At 37.5% G+C, this 16,657-nt stretch overlaps 1 protein-coding gene across 3 annotated transcripts in view; it reads left to right on the top strand.

Annotated features, from left to right (window-relative positions):
* Window positions 1-16,657, top strand: part of dnajc6 (DnaJ (Hsp40) homolog, subfamily C, member 6) — a 61,513-nt gene that overhangs the window by 549 nt on the left and 44,307 nt on the right. For 2 of the 3 annotated variants that reach the window (XM_038278380.1, XM_038278381.1), the window contains exon 1: window positions 8,383-8,892. In XM_038278380.1, coding sequence (XP_038134308.1) covers window positions 8,619-8,892 — 274 coding nt within the window. In that variant the 5' untranslated portion in view covers window positions 8,383-8,618. Of the gene's footprint in view, window positions 1-8,382; window positions 8,893-16,657 lie in introns of those variants that run through there. The other variant, XM_038278382.1, reaches the window with a different exon arrangement.

Below are 16,657 nucleotides of genomic sequence, written 5' to 3' on the forward strand. Positions count from 1 at the left end.
TTTAAACACAAAGTTGGGTCACGTCGCCCGGGCCTGTTTGAGGCGCGCACCGCCGGTATGAATGACATCATTTGAGATATTTTTATCACGAGGGTCGTTTTTTTCATCACAAATCTGATTTCATTATATTTGAACCCATTGTGCAAAACCTGATCTGATCGTTTGATTAATGACGCCTCTGATTAACTAAATGATTAATGAAAAGAAAGATATTATTTTAACCCATTCAATTAAACCGCTTAGAAGAGAAAATATAATTAGAATTTATAGATTAAATTCTACAAAGATAAAGATTTGAAAAACACCGATTTATTATAGATTTTTTTATGTCTGTCTTAATTATCCGGTCTACAAGCCTTATTTCTCCTCTTCCTGTCCGAATGCGGTGCGCACCGTCACATCTCTGCGCGTCACATATGTCACGTGAGCAGCACAGCAGCTTATTTCAATGTTATGATCATTACTCAGAGAAGGGGATTTTTTTTTTCAGTACAAGTAAGGAGTCTCTGGTCACCTTGGAGGACCTTACATCCACTGAAATGCATTAAATTACATATTTTAAAAATCCCTCCATATTTAAACTGTACAGTTCCATGCAAAAGTATTTGTTATTATATATTCTTTTTTTTTCTTTTCCTAACCCCATTCGATTATGTATGGATGTATCAACACATATCGTATAGTAATAAAATGAAACTAAATCATACAAAGTTATGAATGAATGAATATGAATTTATTTCAGACAATTTGACAAACAACAATAAATAAATCAACTAAATACACAAGAAAATGTCTAGTTAACATCAAGCAAACCAAACACCAATTTCCAAACTAACTAATTTCACCTGAACATAAATAGAAACAAAACCCTCCACCAAATAAAGCTATCTGTATATACAGCCAGAGAAGTGACATTGATTAATGTAAATTGTCTGAAAAGGGTAATGAAGGGTTATAATTTATAAATAAATGATAAGTTGATATGTGAGTACTACCTTTGATTTCATAAAATAGAATTAGTGTGGAAAAAACTTTATGCAAACCTTAACGGTATAGTGGAGGATGTTCTTTTTCCGGGTGGATCTTAAAAATAAGTGGTCCTCCTAATTCTCAATCATCATGTTGATATGTTTACGCTCGGCTGTCCTATGTGCTCGTCCCCATTTTCACTTACTGGTGGGGAGTCTGACATAGTAAAATATCAAATCTTAAGTAAGCTTGTATGAGCGATGCATTAATAGGCAATCCCTCTTGGGAGGTTACAGGGCTGTGCATTTTCATTTTGTTAAAGTGGAAAGGGCAGGTCTTAAAAATTCTGTTGAAATCCTCCACTAGACCTTTAATGTGCAGGAAAACACTTAAATTGAGATAAACTAGAAATGCAACTCACTTAAACCACTGTTTATCATGGTGCCTGGAATATGGAGGTTGCAAAAATGTTTCCCTAAGCTGACCTATTGTTTGATAAGGGCGCTAATAACTTTGAATATAAAGCTCAACTGTAAAATGTAAACTCATAGTCTTGTGTTTAATTGATATGGCAACACTTTAAAAATGATGGTCAGGTTTAAGTTCAGAACTGGAGAGAGCTTTGCTGCATGTCTTCCCCCTCTCTCTTTATCCAGTTTTCCTGTTGGTGGACTTTGGAAATCCACTAGTGCCAAAAAGCAAAAAAACAAAACAAAACACTCAAAATAAGTTAGATATTGCCCTAAACGAGGTTCAATTGTTTAAAGCTGACTCTAAAGCAGGGGGGCTTCTGTTGATCCCCCATGTGTTGAATATCATTTTTCTGGGATATGAAATGTAATTTTGGAGAGAATTTAAGATTCAAAGTCTCACATTGTAGACTTTCTGCTGATCCAACAGATTTACAGATTCTGTTTTAACTGCATGGATAAATATTAATCCTCAGTAGGTCCTAGAAGATGGTGGTAAAAACTAGTAAAACTTGTGACATGCTGAAGAATTTCCTATCTCACCCGTTAAAGCAGTTTATTTGATTCCAGCAGCAAATTTCATGGATGTGCACAGAGCTTATAACACATACCTCCTCTTGGAGGAATGGGGACAAATAAGTTCTAAAAGATTCTCACTAAACAATCTAGGTTTTTAATGAAGGAGGTGTGCAGAATGAAAGGCTTTTAATCTAATGAAAACTGGGCTTTTTTAGGGATGATCTCATGAGCAAAAGGCTGCACACAGCAACACTGGTAAGAATAGGTCATAAAAAGCATTGGGTTTTATCTTTGTTCTGGAATCTGTGGCATCAAATCTCAACAATGTTTCTTATGATTTCAGTGTAGAGAAGATGCTTAAAAACAGGAGAAGCGGAAGAATGTGCACAAATAACGTGGAACATATAAGATCTAAAACTTGCAAGAAGCACAGATGCTCTGTATGACTTAGACTTTTATACTCATTTCGTAAACACAGAGTGTACACAAAACGAAAGTTCGTTAAGTGCAGCTTTTCAGACAGTAAATGAACATTTCCATTCCATAAAGTGCAGCAGTGACCAAATGTAAACAGTGTGGGAGAAAAACATGGTGCAAAAAACTCCTTGATAGGGAAGTTCAGAGTATTAAGATATATGGTGCAAATACAGGTATGCAGTGTTTTTGGTTGGTGTTATCAGGGTGATTGCAGAGTTTGTTACATGAGTTTTATCTACAGTTCATCAGTCTGATGACAATGGGTATAAAAGAAAAAATACTTATCCTTCAGAAAGACAATGCTTTAAAATGTATTTTTAAGCAAATATGTCTGCTTTTGATAAGGGACACTTCTGACAAACCTTTATCTTCAAAACTATCAAACATTTTAAAAGAAAGAAAGGACAAAAAACTGTGCTTTGCTTTGCCCTAAGTTGTGAACTTTTCTCTCATACTGATATGTTAGAACCCCCAAAAGAGATGTATAATTGAGATTTACAATCAACAGAGGTGTGCAAAATTCAAACAGGGCTTTAAATGGATTTCTTTTTAACATTGGTTAGGGTCAGTTGGGTTAATAAAATATAATTTATATCACTGAAATATACACAAGCACATTATAAACACAAATGGTTGCACTGAGTTTTTTCTTAGTGAATCCAGGAGAAATCGTGGAAGATTTAAAAATGTGGAAAGGTTCTAGCTCTATTAATATTTTTGTAGGAAACTGTGCTGGGATGTAAGGCGCAAGCATCAGTCACTGCAATTACATTTTATCTAACCAAGAAATTCATGATCAAGAACATTTCTTCATGTTTTTTGGATTTTTGAAATTAAATACAATAAATACAGTTAAAAATATTAGATTAAGGATTATTAAACTAGTTCCTACTTTTCTGACTTTTGGTTTGCCACGAAGCTTTGTGTTTCATCTGTCTTCTAGTCAGTGATGATGACCTTAGTGGCTGCAGTCAGAACAAGTTGAGTGTAAAAAAAAAGGGAAGAGTTACTGACCCACATGAGTCATCCTGATTGTTGTCACTTGTGAATTTTTGACTGATTTGACTAGTTTGGGAGCTTGTTTGTTTAAACTCTAAACTGGGAATTCTTTTTATTCTATTTATTATTTACTATGTGAATAAGGTGAAAATTGCTTAAATGACCCTTAAAGTTTAACTTTAGGATCAGGTTTTAGGATGTTTGAACAGGTTTGTTGTGTTAAAACAGCTATTTTTCACCCATTCCTCTGACATCACACAAAGCCAGTTATGTCCAAAGCTGTTATTGTTGACCCTAACCCTTTGTCCCCATTATTTTTTAAAAAGTCGTTGCTCCATATGTGGTGAAATCAGAAGCCTTGCTCTTCATTAAACTTTTTTCAAATGCCGTGATTTGTATTCTCGACCCCATCAACTTTTTGACACAGTAGTAGTTTGACACCTTTTACTACAATTACAGTCACAAGTATTTGACGTTATTTATATTTAGCTTTCCTAAATACAACCCAATGTTGCCAGCTGTATGGTGGTGGCAGCATCATGCTATGTGGACGTCTATCTCAGAAGAGACAGGGAAGCTGGACATAGCTGATGGAGAAAATGGATGGAACAAAATACAAGGTGATACTGGATGAAACTTGTTAGAAACTTGGCCCCATTTCACCTTCCTGCAAGAACAACAACCATAAATAAACAACCCGAGTTCCGATGGGAGAATTCAGATCAAACCTTCTGGAACAGTAAAAGTTTGGGCCTAAATAGAGTTTTTGGAAACTGATGTACATAGATGCCCATCAAGACGGATTGAAATTTGTAATATGAAAGAAGGTAAAAAAATAAGAAAACGAAATTACAGTTAATTGGATCAAATATTTAAAGGGTATGATTATGTTTATGTATAGCTGCATGTTTTACTGTACATAAAAATTAATACAGACATAACCTAATAATGATATAAATTATTTTATTAGACTTTTTCTGATCAGGAAAAAATACCAGGAAGAGGCATGTAAAATTGACACTTTGTTCTAAACACTAACTTTAGTTAAACAGATTAGTTAAACAGCTAATGTGTATACTCTGATACTTTCAATATCTTAATAATAATGGAACAAACAAATTTCTATAGAAAACAAAATAAAAATGAAAAAACAAAAGGAAGTTGACTGATTTCATTTTTCAATGTTTGGAGCCGGTGCACTGCCTCACTGTCTGTCCCCAGCATGCAGGGTGGAAAAAGAATAATGGATACTTGACACGGTTAGACACAGAACAGAAAGGTAATGTGCACCAGTGGAGTGGCAGCACGTAGCATCCGGTTATGGAGCGGGAATCCTCTGTTTTGGACATTCCGTTCCGGCTGAGTTTTGAGCCTTCCGTCCTCTCTCCTAAAAAGAGTTTCCCAGGCTCATGTCCTCCTTTCAGAACCATTCAGGGTTTCTGTTGCCAGGGGAGAGGGCACAGGAAGGAAGCATGCCATCTTTGGGCTGATTTTTTTTTGTTTCTTGTTTCATTTTTGTCAGAGTACAAAATATATAAATCTAGTTATAAAATAGTTTACCTTATTTATTTATATATATATTTTTTCCATTTCTTTATCCCACTATTTGTCCACCAGTAAGTGATAAAGTGTTTACAGATTTAGATTCCATTTTTTCTTTTCTAATCACTACACCAGAGATCTGTTTTAATTTTTTACCAAATATAAAGACAGATAAATACAAATTACAAACACACTTTTTTCTCTGTAAAACTATTTAAATATAAAGGTAAATATAAAGCTACATATGAGACATTTTTTCAAACCCTAATCAAATCAAGTAGAGAAAACCATGGGATCACAAATAGGAAAAAAAGTTATCAGAATTAGAGCTTTGCAGCACCTTATTTAGGTAATCTGATTGCTTCAAATCTTAAGACATCAACAGCATTGAAGGGGCTGCACGATGCTGCAGGTGGTAGCTCTGTTACCTTGCAGAAACAGCTTCCTGGCTTCGATTTTTTTTTCTCACACTGTCCCAAAACAAAACTGTTATGTCTAATTACCCTTAGGTGTGAGTATGTGTTGGTGCTTGGTTATTTATAATGTTATAGACCTGGGAAATGTTCAGTTGTGCCCCCCTCACTGTTGCTTTCCATAATAAAATGGATCTGCCTTTGCTGGTGGAGGTTTTCATTTTCTTTTTTCATCGAACAGATGATAAGGGGAGTGTTGGCCTGGTGGTTAGAGCAGTGCACTTCTGCTATGTAAAGATTGCAAGTACCCAGTTCAATCCCCACAGCCTCCACTCTGGGTTCCTGAGCAAAAACCTTAACCCCACACTGCTCCCCGGGTGCCACACAGTGGTGGCGCACTGCTCCCAAAGGGGATGGTGCAGAAGTAAATTCCTCAAATGGGAGATCAATAAATTGAAATTATTATTATTTTTATTATTATTATTATTATTATTATTATTATTATTATTATTATTATTATTATTGTCATCATTGGGATGGATTGAATAAAAAACATGTTAAAAAGACTCATTGCTTTTTTCTATATCATTAACAGATGATAATGTCCATGGGCGGTTCTAGACAGGGGCCACCGGGGCCAGTGCCCCTGTAGATCATATTCTGGCCCCCGTTATGGCCCCTGTATTGAATACATAATACTCAAAGAAATTCTAATGATGATCTGCCCTGGAACAGACACGGTTACTGATAGGTCCTTTGGATCTATTTCATTTTTTTCTTTACAAATTCTGTTTTTACCAATTATTTAAAACAAGGCGGTGATAGCTTCAGTGGCCTTGAGATAGGATCCCAGTTTTTATCTGCTAAATGGTTTTTTTTCCAAAACAGATTTAAAAAAAATATATAATTTTTACAGCTGAATTTATCCGTTTTTTCTGGAGTTCTAATTCAGAATTTATAAAAAAAAAAAACTTAAATTGAGTTTCATCCAGTATCACCCTGTATTTTGTTCCATCCATTTTCTCCATCAGCTGTGTCCAGCTTCCCTGTCTCTTCTGAGATAGACGTCCACATAGCATGATGCTGCCACCACCATACAGCTGGCAACACTGGGTTGTATTTAGGAAAGCTAAATATAAATAACGTCAAATACTTGTGACTGTAATTGTAGTAAAAGGTGTCAAACTACTACTGTGTGAAAAAGTTGATGGGGTCGAGAATACAAATCACGGCATTTGAAAAAAGTTTAATGAAGAGCAAGGCTTCTGATTTCACCACATATGGAGCAACGACTTTTTTAAAAATAATGGGGACAAAGGATTAGGGTCAACAATAACAGCTTTGGACATAACTGGCTTTGTGTGATGTCAGAGGAATGGGTGAATTCAGAATTTATAAAAAAAAAACTTAAATTAAGTCAAAAATGTGGAAAATTCCTAAATTATTAATGTCTATTGATCTAATAAGACATATAATTTTATCTAAACCTAATTGAATAGAACTTTCACTTTATGCAGCTATCTTAATATATTAAATAGCTAACCCTGTTTTTTTTTATTTCATGCTTTTCTGGGCCCCCATGAAAACAACGTTGGCCCCCTCCTGGCCCCCTGGTACATTTGGTCTAGAACCGCCACTGCTAATGTCATTATAGAAACATGATTAAATGTTATTTATGATTGTATTTTCCATTCACCTGATCTGAGAAAAAAATAAAATAAAATTTTGCCTCTATTTACAAAAACAGCAACAACCACATAATCAACAAAACGTTTAAAAAAAAGTCAGAGGCGTTTTTCACATGTCTAGGATTTTCTGCTGACAATTATGCCTACAATAGTTCATTGTTATAGCTGAATGTATTGTGCATTATTAAAGGAATAGTACACCCAAAACATGATTAGCCTTCATTTTCTACTCACCCCCATGCTGAACAACACCCTGGAGTACTTTTTTGATATCTCAAATGCATCTGGAGATCTGGGAGGCTTCTTGCTGTCTGCTGACATTCAAATAATGGAGGTCTATGGTGACCGAGACAGAAAGGTCCATAAAAGTCCACAAAAAACGTTTCAATATTCCTCCATACTGCTCGTCCAATGTATTCCAAGTGTCCTGAGTGGGTAGCATCCAGAATTTACTCGAAACGAAGTCATTTAGAATGTTTTTAGAGCATAAACAGTAGTGTATAGGATTTCCTGAAAGCGCGCACTTGCGCAATCACGACGCTACGGAAGCCGGCAGACCAAACCAGATGAAAGTGCGCATTCAGCGTCTGCTCTGCCAATAATGCAAGCGTAGGAGAAGAAATGTGCTGTTTACCTGTGCAAAGAAAGAAACAACGAAAGAAAAATGTCTGAGGACTTCAGTGTTGAGGAAGAGCATGAGTTCTTTGCCGAGCTGAATGCGCTGGTTTGGTCTGCCGGCTTCCGTAGCGTCGTGAACGCGCAGGTGCGCGCTTTCAGGAAATCCTATACACTACTGTTTATGCTCTAAAAACATTCTAAATGACTTCGTTTCGAGTAAATTCTGGATGCTACCCACTCAGGACACTTGGAATACATTGGACGAGCAGTATGGAGGAATATTGACACGTTTTTTGTGGACTTTTATGGACCTTTCTGTCTCGGGCACCATAGACCTCCATTATTTGAATGTCAGCAGACAGCAAGAAGCCTCCCAGATCTCCAGATGCATTTGAGATATCAAAAAAGTACTCCAGAGTGTTGTTCAGCATGGGGGTGAGTAGAAAATGAAGGCTAATCATGTTTTGGGTGTACTATTCCTTTAAATGAGATACATGGTGTTTTATTGAAGCAATGGGGGAATCAATGCATAAGGAAAAGGGGGGAAACTTTTCCTTAAAAAACATAATTTAGTTGTTCGCTTAAAAAATGGACCCATGAAGCCTTATGGAGAGGTGGGCCCGATTATTATCTGTCCAGGGGAATATTGATTGGAGCATAATAGCTATGGGACCCGGAGCTGTGGTGGATTTCCCTTTAAGTCGGTCGGGGACAGCAGCAACAGCAGCTGGGAGTCGTAGTGAACTGCGGAGCTGGGAAATAGAGGAGGCGATACAGAGAGAGAGAGAGAGAAGGAGAATCAGAGGGAGCAGAGCTACCGATAGCATTTCTTATTCTCAGAAAGCAGAGACCGGTTGTCCTCCCATCTTCGGACATGTGCTGCACCCGGCAGAAGCAGCAGTAGCGTCGGGGCGGTGTAGCCTATGTGTCATTTTTTTCGGCCGCTTTCGCCTTTTTCCTTATTTCCTCCATCCTTGTGTTCTTTTGTAATGAGCTTGTTAGGAGCATACAAGAAAAAGACCAGTTACGATGGCTATGAATGTTTGCAGCTGGTCGATAGCGGCGGAGACAGCTTCGGCTTCGGCAGGGGGAGCGGAGGAGGCGGCAGCGGCTCGTTGGGAGGCTCCATCGTGGCTACGCTCGGACCAAAGGCGGGCCCGCTGAGGGAGGAAGACTGCAGCACCATGGACAGCTCAGGTAGGAGCGCTCAGCGGCCCCCCGGCTAGACATGGCGAGGGTGCTGAGAAAGAGAGGACTAGAGTAAAAGATGTGATGACTTTACAGAGTGTTACTGCGGCCTGTCCCGGTGTGGAGGCAGCATGGAAGGTTATCAGCATCATGGCTAACCCTGAAAGCACACACTGAGCCCAAATGTAGGCTGTCTGTCTAAATGGTACTTCTAATGCTGTGTTAACCACATTTAAACTGACCATTAACACTTTAGTCTTTAATTGTATTTAAGGGGTGTATAATATTAAGGTAATGTATTTTTATATTGCAAATTTCATTTTACAGAACCATTTAAAGTGCTCTAGGTAAAAAAAAAGTTAAAAACAAGCAAATAAATAAGAAGAGAAAAAGACCAATACAAGTAAAACAAAGAAAACTCTCTTACTTACCAAGATAAGAAGCAATGTTACTGTCAATACCAAGAATTAGATATCAGAATATTTATTTAGGATGAAAGTCATTAGAAGGCATCAATCATTCCTCAGCAAAACAAATTAAACAGTCCTTTCTTATTCAGAATTTAAATTTAAATGTTGAGTAAAGTCAAAGATCAACAATAGTCATAAACCTCTAAAAAGTATCTTAAAATATGAGGGTCATGTATTTAGAACAGGGGCATAATTAGGTGAGATGGTTGGGGAAGCAGGTGCTGAATTGATTGTTGTGTCAAATAAAAAGGAGGGAGTTTTGCCTCACTGATATGCAGAATTTTCATGTTCCTAGCTCTTTTTTTTTAATTAATGTTTTTTTTTAATGGAAAACATATTTTATAGGTACATTTTGGTTAATCTGAATAAAAAGAAAAGCAATTCAGTTTAAGTTTTGTTGGCATTCTCATATCAAAGCTGATAGAGAAAAAAACAAATTCTTCTGCAGATTGATTGCTGCAGTTTTACTATAAAGATGATGATCGTCATGATCAGATGGGGCATTACAGTTAAAGGGCTTCAGAAGGAATTTAGAAATGAAGAGGGCAATTTTCAATTAGTTTCAATATTCATTAATTTCCTTGAACTTCTTTTTTCTTAGCTAGACAACTGCAAAATAAAACTGAAATTATGTTATATTATGCTTTTGGTGTGCCACTTGAAGATTATAAATAATGCCTCCCATCTACCCATCTCTTTATTTATATCCCATAAAAAAATTTATAACTTGTACTTGTCGTCTTCCGCTTTATCTGGGGCCGGGTCGCAGGGGGAGCAGCTACAGCAGAGGCTCATTGACTTCCCTCTCAGCAGACACCTCCTCCAGCTCCTCTTGAGCCCAAGAAATCCCAAGGCAGCCAAGAGACATAGTCCCTTCATTGTGTCCTTGGTCATCTGCTAGGCCTCCACTCTGTGGGACATTCCTGGAACAACCCCTGGGGGAGGTGTACAGGGGGCATCCAAAGAAAGATATCTGAGCCACCTCAGCTGGGTCCCTCTTGATGTGGAGGAGAAGTGACTCCACTCTGACACCTCTCCTGAATGACTGAGCTCCTCACCCTATCTCAGAGGGAGACCCCAACCACTATGCAGAGCAAGCTAGTTTCAGCCGCTTGTATCCTGGATCTCGCTCTTTCGGTCATGATCCAGATTTCATGATCATAGATGAGGGTAGGAACGTAGACCGAGCGGTAAATCTAGAGCTACGCCTCTTTCACAGCATTATCGTAGCAGTCGCACCGCCATGTCTATTGACCTCCTGCTCCATTCTCACCTCACTTGTAAACTAGGCCCATCAATACTTAAATTCTCCTGTCTGATGGGGAAAGGCTACAGTTTTCCTTTTGAGAACCTTTGTCTTTGGACTTGGAGGGGCTGATTCTCATCCTATGCCGCTTTACAATCGGCTAAGGGCTACTCCAGTGCATGATGTAGGTGTTGGCAAGAGGAAGGTAAAAATGAATAACAAGGTTAAATAATTTACAACAGCAATTACTAAAAAATGTACATTATAATGAACTGGCCAATGCTTCTCTGCCTATGGCCTTCAGCCAATAACCCTAACAAATGGCTGCAAGCTGTAACACCTTCTGATAATGCATTTATTTCTGGGGATTTCAAGGGTTGCTTAGGTTTCACCAGATCTTTGTCACTTTGGACAATTATTTCAAAAACTAACAGATCTTATTTTTATCAACCCAGATAATACCTAGAGGATTTCCTCTGCTTAAACTAAAAGGATAAATAACTGGAAATAAAAACTATGGAGGCATTGTTTATACACATTTTCAAGAGGAGATTTCCTCAACTTGTATATGAAAACACTTTTCCCTTTTCATCTTTTGTTGCTTTTTTATCATTGTCAACTAAACGGATAAAAATCTAAAATAGTACTAGATATACTCTTCCTGATGTCAAAATTGGTTTAATAAACAATATTTTGAGGCTTAAAAGAGTAAGAACTATTGAAAAGGCATTTGGTTTTGCATCTAGTTAAACATCTCTGCAGTGCTGTGTGCAGCCAGCCTCCCCCCAGGGATAAATGTTTATGTGAAACAAGAAGCTGGAAGATGAAGGTGGGAGGGTCAGTGTGGAGAGGGGAGTGGGGGCAGGGAAGAGGCAAAGGGGTTCCCTCAGATGTGTCAGATGTGTTTTAGGCCTGGCAGGCCTCACCCACTTGCTCACACGTGGTCTTTTTGATGTTTGTGTGTATGTGAGTTTCCGTATCCATCTACCCCACTTTCACACAGCCGGATACTGAAGGCTAAATGTTGGCTCTCTGGAAGGAGAGAGACACGTTCAAACAAGCCATTGATCTCTCTGGCAAAGCCAAGAACTCTCAATGGTGTCCGGTTCCCTCTCTTTCTGAGTGGAGTTTTTTTTTTTTTTTTTGTGTGTTCTGTTTCAGTTTTACCTGATTGAGACATTAACAGAGCCGTCATTAGCAGTCATCATCACTAAATGGTTCAGCGGTCTGCACACTCCCACATCCATCTGGACACACAGGGGAAAAAAAGGAACCAGCTAACAGAATAACAAGGAACAGACAGATTCAAACAGACATGTTAGAAGACAATAGATCATGGTACGGTTGCTACACGCTGCTGACAAAAGCAGTTAATATCATACTAAGGTATGGAAGCAACTGGCTGTGGCAGCAATAGTCTTCCAGATACAATTTTTAGTTTTTCAACAGTTTAAAAGTGATTTGGTAGCTTGAAAAGTAATTCCTACTATTTGAACACTATATATCTAATTTTTTTAACTTTACAATGTCCACTTGATGTTTTTCTGGTGTGTGTGTGAAAAAAGTGGGAGTTGAGCATAAGAGAGTTTGTTAAGTCTGAACAGTGTGGCACACATTTTTATTCAAGGCCTCCTTTGTAAAACAACCTTTAGTCCTGTTACAACACTAATTGTTTAGGTTTTTATTTTGAGGTTTGTTCTGCTAGAGACAAGACACCAACCCATTTATCTTCAGTTGAAGCCTTGGCTTTAAATTATGAGCGTGGGTCTGAACTTCAGCCCTCAGAATCTACTGTTCTGCAGATTTTAAGTGCATCTATGCTTCAAAAGTGAACCACATCCATGTTTAGGCTGAATCCAGTATGTTTATTAAATGGCTGCTAATGTGCCATTAATATGATAACGGTGTGTTGGAGCTGGGATGTGTCTAAAAGCTGTAGGAAAGTAGCTCTCCTTCCCGCTGAAAGGTGAAGTCAAGCTTCAATTTTATTTTTTTTTTGTGTTATTTTTTTGTAGCTTTCAACTCCTTTCCTTGTGGAACTGTCCTGTATTTAGCTCCTTTTATCTTCTCGTTTAATGACCATCTTTCCTACATGCTTCATTCCCCCAGCATGAAGCATGTAGGCCAACATTTAAAATTCTGGTCCTATCTGGCCAGAGCACCAAGTTCATTATGTGACCCACATGGCTTGTTGCAAACTGAAAACAGGACTTTAGAACAAAATGTTTCTACTTTTCTATAAATGTTGGATTTGTGGAGTGCTTGGCCAGTTGTTGTTCTGTATATATAAGTATGATCTCTACAGCTCCTCTACAGGAACCATGGACCACTTATTAATTTGTATATTTCTAGCTGGTTTGTTAAGGTGAATGGCCTAATCTTGCTTAATTTGTATTTGCGCCCCCTAAGCCTTTTGAAGATATCATTTTTACCAGGGCTGTGTGAGTTGTAAAATATTTCAAATATAATGTATAATCTAATCCTGCTTCATACTTTACCATGGGTTAAGGCTGGTTTATGCTTGATGCATCTATGTTCCGTGTGGAAAGAGACACATGGAATGTTGCTAACACATTTGTACTCCCTGCAGTTATAATCAGTATTCTGGAAGACTCTAGGGGGCAGTGTGGGGCACAGACGGGAAGCTTACAACTCCACTCTACTTGAAGTTAACACCTCCATTTTATCTGAGTGACAGTAATTTATTTCCAAGAGGCGTTCACAATCTGTGATTGTGGTTATATTCAAAAGTCAAATAATATGGTGTCTATAGATGTTTATATGTTTGAATAACCAATATTAGCTGCTCTCTGTCTACTAGTATGTTCAGAAAGCCCAGTAGAAAGACACTGAAGTAGGGTATATAATCCTGCAGCCATGTTTCAGTAAAATACATAATACTTGCCCATTATGATTGATGGAAGATATGCCTTAAATTTCCACCTCCTCTCTCTTGCATCTTCAGCACCTGCTTTTCAACTCGACGGGGTTGAGTCTTTTGAGCTTTGAATAAGCTGGTTCAATGTGTGAAAAAACAACTTGAGTTTAGGTTTTACTTTATTGAACATAGTATAATGAAATAATGAACAATGCTATATTCTTAAAAAAAGAGAAAGAAATAGCTTTAAAACAAAATTAAGCAAAACAAGTACAACAGTCACTTATATTTAATAATTTACTATTCATGATAGCTTATTAATAACATTTCTCCTTGTATTTTCTAAATATTTTTTTTTTTTTTTTTTTTTTTACATTTTATTCAGAATATCAAGTAATTATTTTTTCTTTATACACCATAACGATTGTCAAAAAAGGAAAAGATATTGCAAAATTTCCTTTCAGTGCCATTATTATTATTTGGTCCACTAATGGTGGAACTAAGGTTCCTTTATAAAAAAAAATTAGAATCAAGATAGCAGAGCTACTCAAATATGCAGTCACATTGAGGAGCACATTTCTTCTCTTGTGTATGTGCATTCATGTGGATGAAGTTTTCATGAGGTGAGAAGTGAGCCATGGTTTTTTGTTTAGCATCGTTTCCCGGTCTTTTACACAAAAGGCAAAATGTTCCACAAGCAGAGACACTTATTTTCTGCAGTAAATGTGAGTCCCTGATTGAAGTTGAGCTCTATAGAGAGCAAATCCTTGTAAGTTTTTTCAATTTTAACAAAATGCAAACACACCAAGAACAAGCTACTTTCAAACTTGGAAATTTTCTGCCAACCAACACCAGCACATGTTTTACCATTAAACCCTCAGATTTCTGTCTGATGTCTGCTTTTAAGGTCTCTTTACACCTGACTAAAACCAAAATGATATTCTATGTACCAGAATTTAAATAGCCTCTGCAGAGTTGTGGAGAGGTCTTTTAAAGGGCACCACAACTACAGTGGACTCCCTTTATCCAGTATGGGAGCGTGAAAGGTCTTTGAAGGTTTTACTACAATGCTTTCTGTGTGAGATTGTGGTTATTTTTGCGGGTTACACGCATGTTTTGGAAGTAGCCAAATTGTAAATTATTGTGTTGTTTTAGCGATGTGTTGTTTTTATACCCAGAAATGCTGTTTCTTAGGCTATGGTTCAAATCAAATGTGTCTCCTATGAATGTGAATTAGAAACCCGTAGTGTTGTATTTAGTGATAAGGAGGAGGAAAATGAGTGGGTGAATGAGGAAGAACTGACTAATAACTCACAAGGATCGTGATTTATTTAAAAATATTCTCTCAGGTCAGGGTCAAGCTTGAAAAAGTTCAGTTTAGGAAACTGCATGTGAAGTTTTTTTTTTTAAAGACGTTTCGCCTCTCATCCAAGAGGCTTCTTCAGTTCTAACTTGTGTTGGGGAGCACTGATACGGTATATTAATCTAAGTTCTCCCCGCAAAACGTCTTTAAAAAAAACTTCACATCCAGTTGCCAAAACTGATCTTTTTCAAGCTCTCCCTGTAATAAAAACTACTCCAAGTCAAACTGATAGTAGAGGTGAAGAAACATCCCATATTCTTAGAGATTTCCCTCAGATTGTTGTGGAATGCCCTTTTTTTCCATCTGTTGTAGAACCACGTCTGTCAAGGACTTCTTTGTATGATAACCACAAAAGTTTGTGTGGTGAGTATAAGGGTGCAGTGAGGTCATGTGGGGCTTCACTTTGAATTGCATCTTTCTAATTTAGCAACCATTAAAGTATATATTTAAAACTATATAGATTACCTAAAAGTCTTTCTCCCTATAAGAAAGGTCTGAAGAGATTGCTTTTCTCAGTACTGTAAGGTATCTGCTCTTATATCGTTTTTTCTCCTGGTTCAACAGAAGATAAGTATCTTGTGGAGGGGAGAGATGGGCACAAAATGAATAAAGTCCCTGATATGCTGAGAGCCTGAAGGTGCAGTTTATCACAGCTGTAATGTTGCTGTGTCATGCTTTCTGTATGTTTTGATAACCTGGGAATGAGTGGGATATGCTTCTGGTTAATCTGTATTGTGAATGACTAATGCTGTCATCAGCATGTCTATAATTAGACAGATTAAAATTTGACATGACAGCCATTCAGGATAAAACAGTGCTTAGGAGTGTAGCAGCATGGAAATTTAGGGCCTATCAGGCTTTGTTATTTACAGCTGGATGTGTCATTGACATTGGCCTGGATAGTGATTAAAAACAGGTCTGAGGCATTAAGAGAAGGGCAATGTATTCAAAGAGCCTTCAGATGTGCCAAACATAACTGTTTTATGTAATTTTTATCTTTAAACCCATGTTAGGTGTCAGGGAAAACAATAAGGAGAAGGCTATAGCTATTATTTAATGATAAACATACATAGTCGTGTTTGGCTTTATTCATGCATGTCTTAATCTACATGAGCTCTGCCATTTGAGCTACAGCCCCTCCCTGACCTGTGAAAAAAAACAGTTGGAGAATATTTGGATAAAAATGCTGCCTAACAGAAGTACTTATCTCAACCTTACTGTGTCTGCCCTGTAAATAAACACTACTTTTTCCTGACCAGGGAGGGGGAGAGCATGATGATATTGCCTTAAAGATTCAACTAAGAGACTCTTTTAGCTGCTAATCTGGACAGGCCAGCAACCTTTCTTTTTAAGCTAATGTAAAAGGAGGGAAAAGATGTTTTTTTTTAGCCATAAAAGGCCTCACACTTTGTTTTTCGAAAAAAGTTAAAAAACAATCCACTGGACTTTGTTTCCAAGTTTGAAGATGTTTTGCTTCCCATCCAGGAAGCTTTTTCAATTCAACACATCGAAAATAGCGTTGAGTTCGAGGCTTTATAGAGTAGCCCATCAAAGCCTTGTTTTTGTTTAGAAATCATGCAAATTGAAACGGATGCACGGGTCCACCCCTTTGAATGGGGGATTCTTTTGTTAGCTTGAAATGCCCCACATTTCGTTTTGCCTTTAGAAGTGGTGTAATTCAGTAAAGTCATGAGATGAGCAGCTTTGTTTCAAAGACAAGTGTCTCATACTCAGGGTTGTAGTATAACAACCATATTTCATAATAGATTAATGTTCATGTAGTTCTAAACACATTATTTCATTTTAAATGAACCTAT

This window comes from Cyprinodon tularosa, unplaced genomic scaffold (assembly GCF_016077235.1).
Source record: "Cyprinodon tularosa strain WSP-4 unplaced genomic scaffold, ASM1607723v1 ctg140, whole genome shotgun sequence".
Taxonomy (NCBI): Eukaryota; Metazoa; Chordata; class Actinopteri; order Cyprinodontiformes; family Cyprinodontidae; genus Cyprinodon; species Cyprinodon tularosa.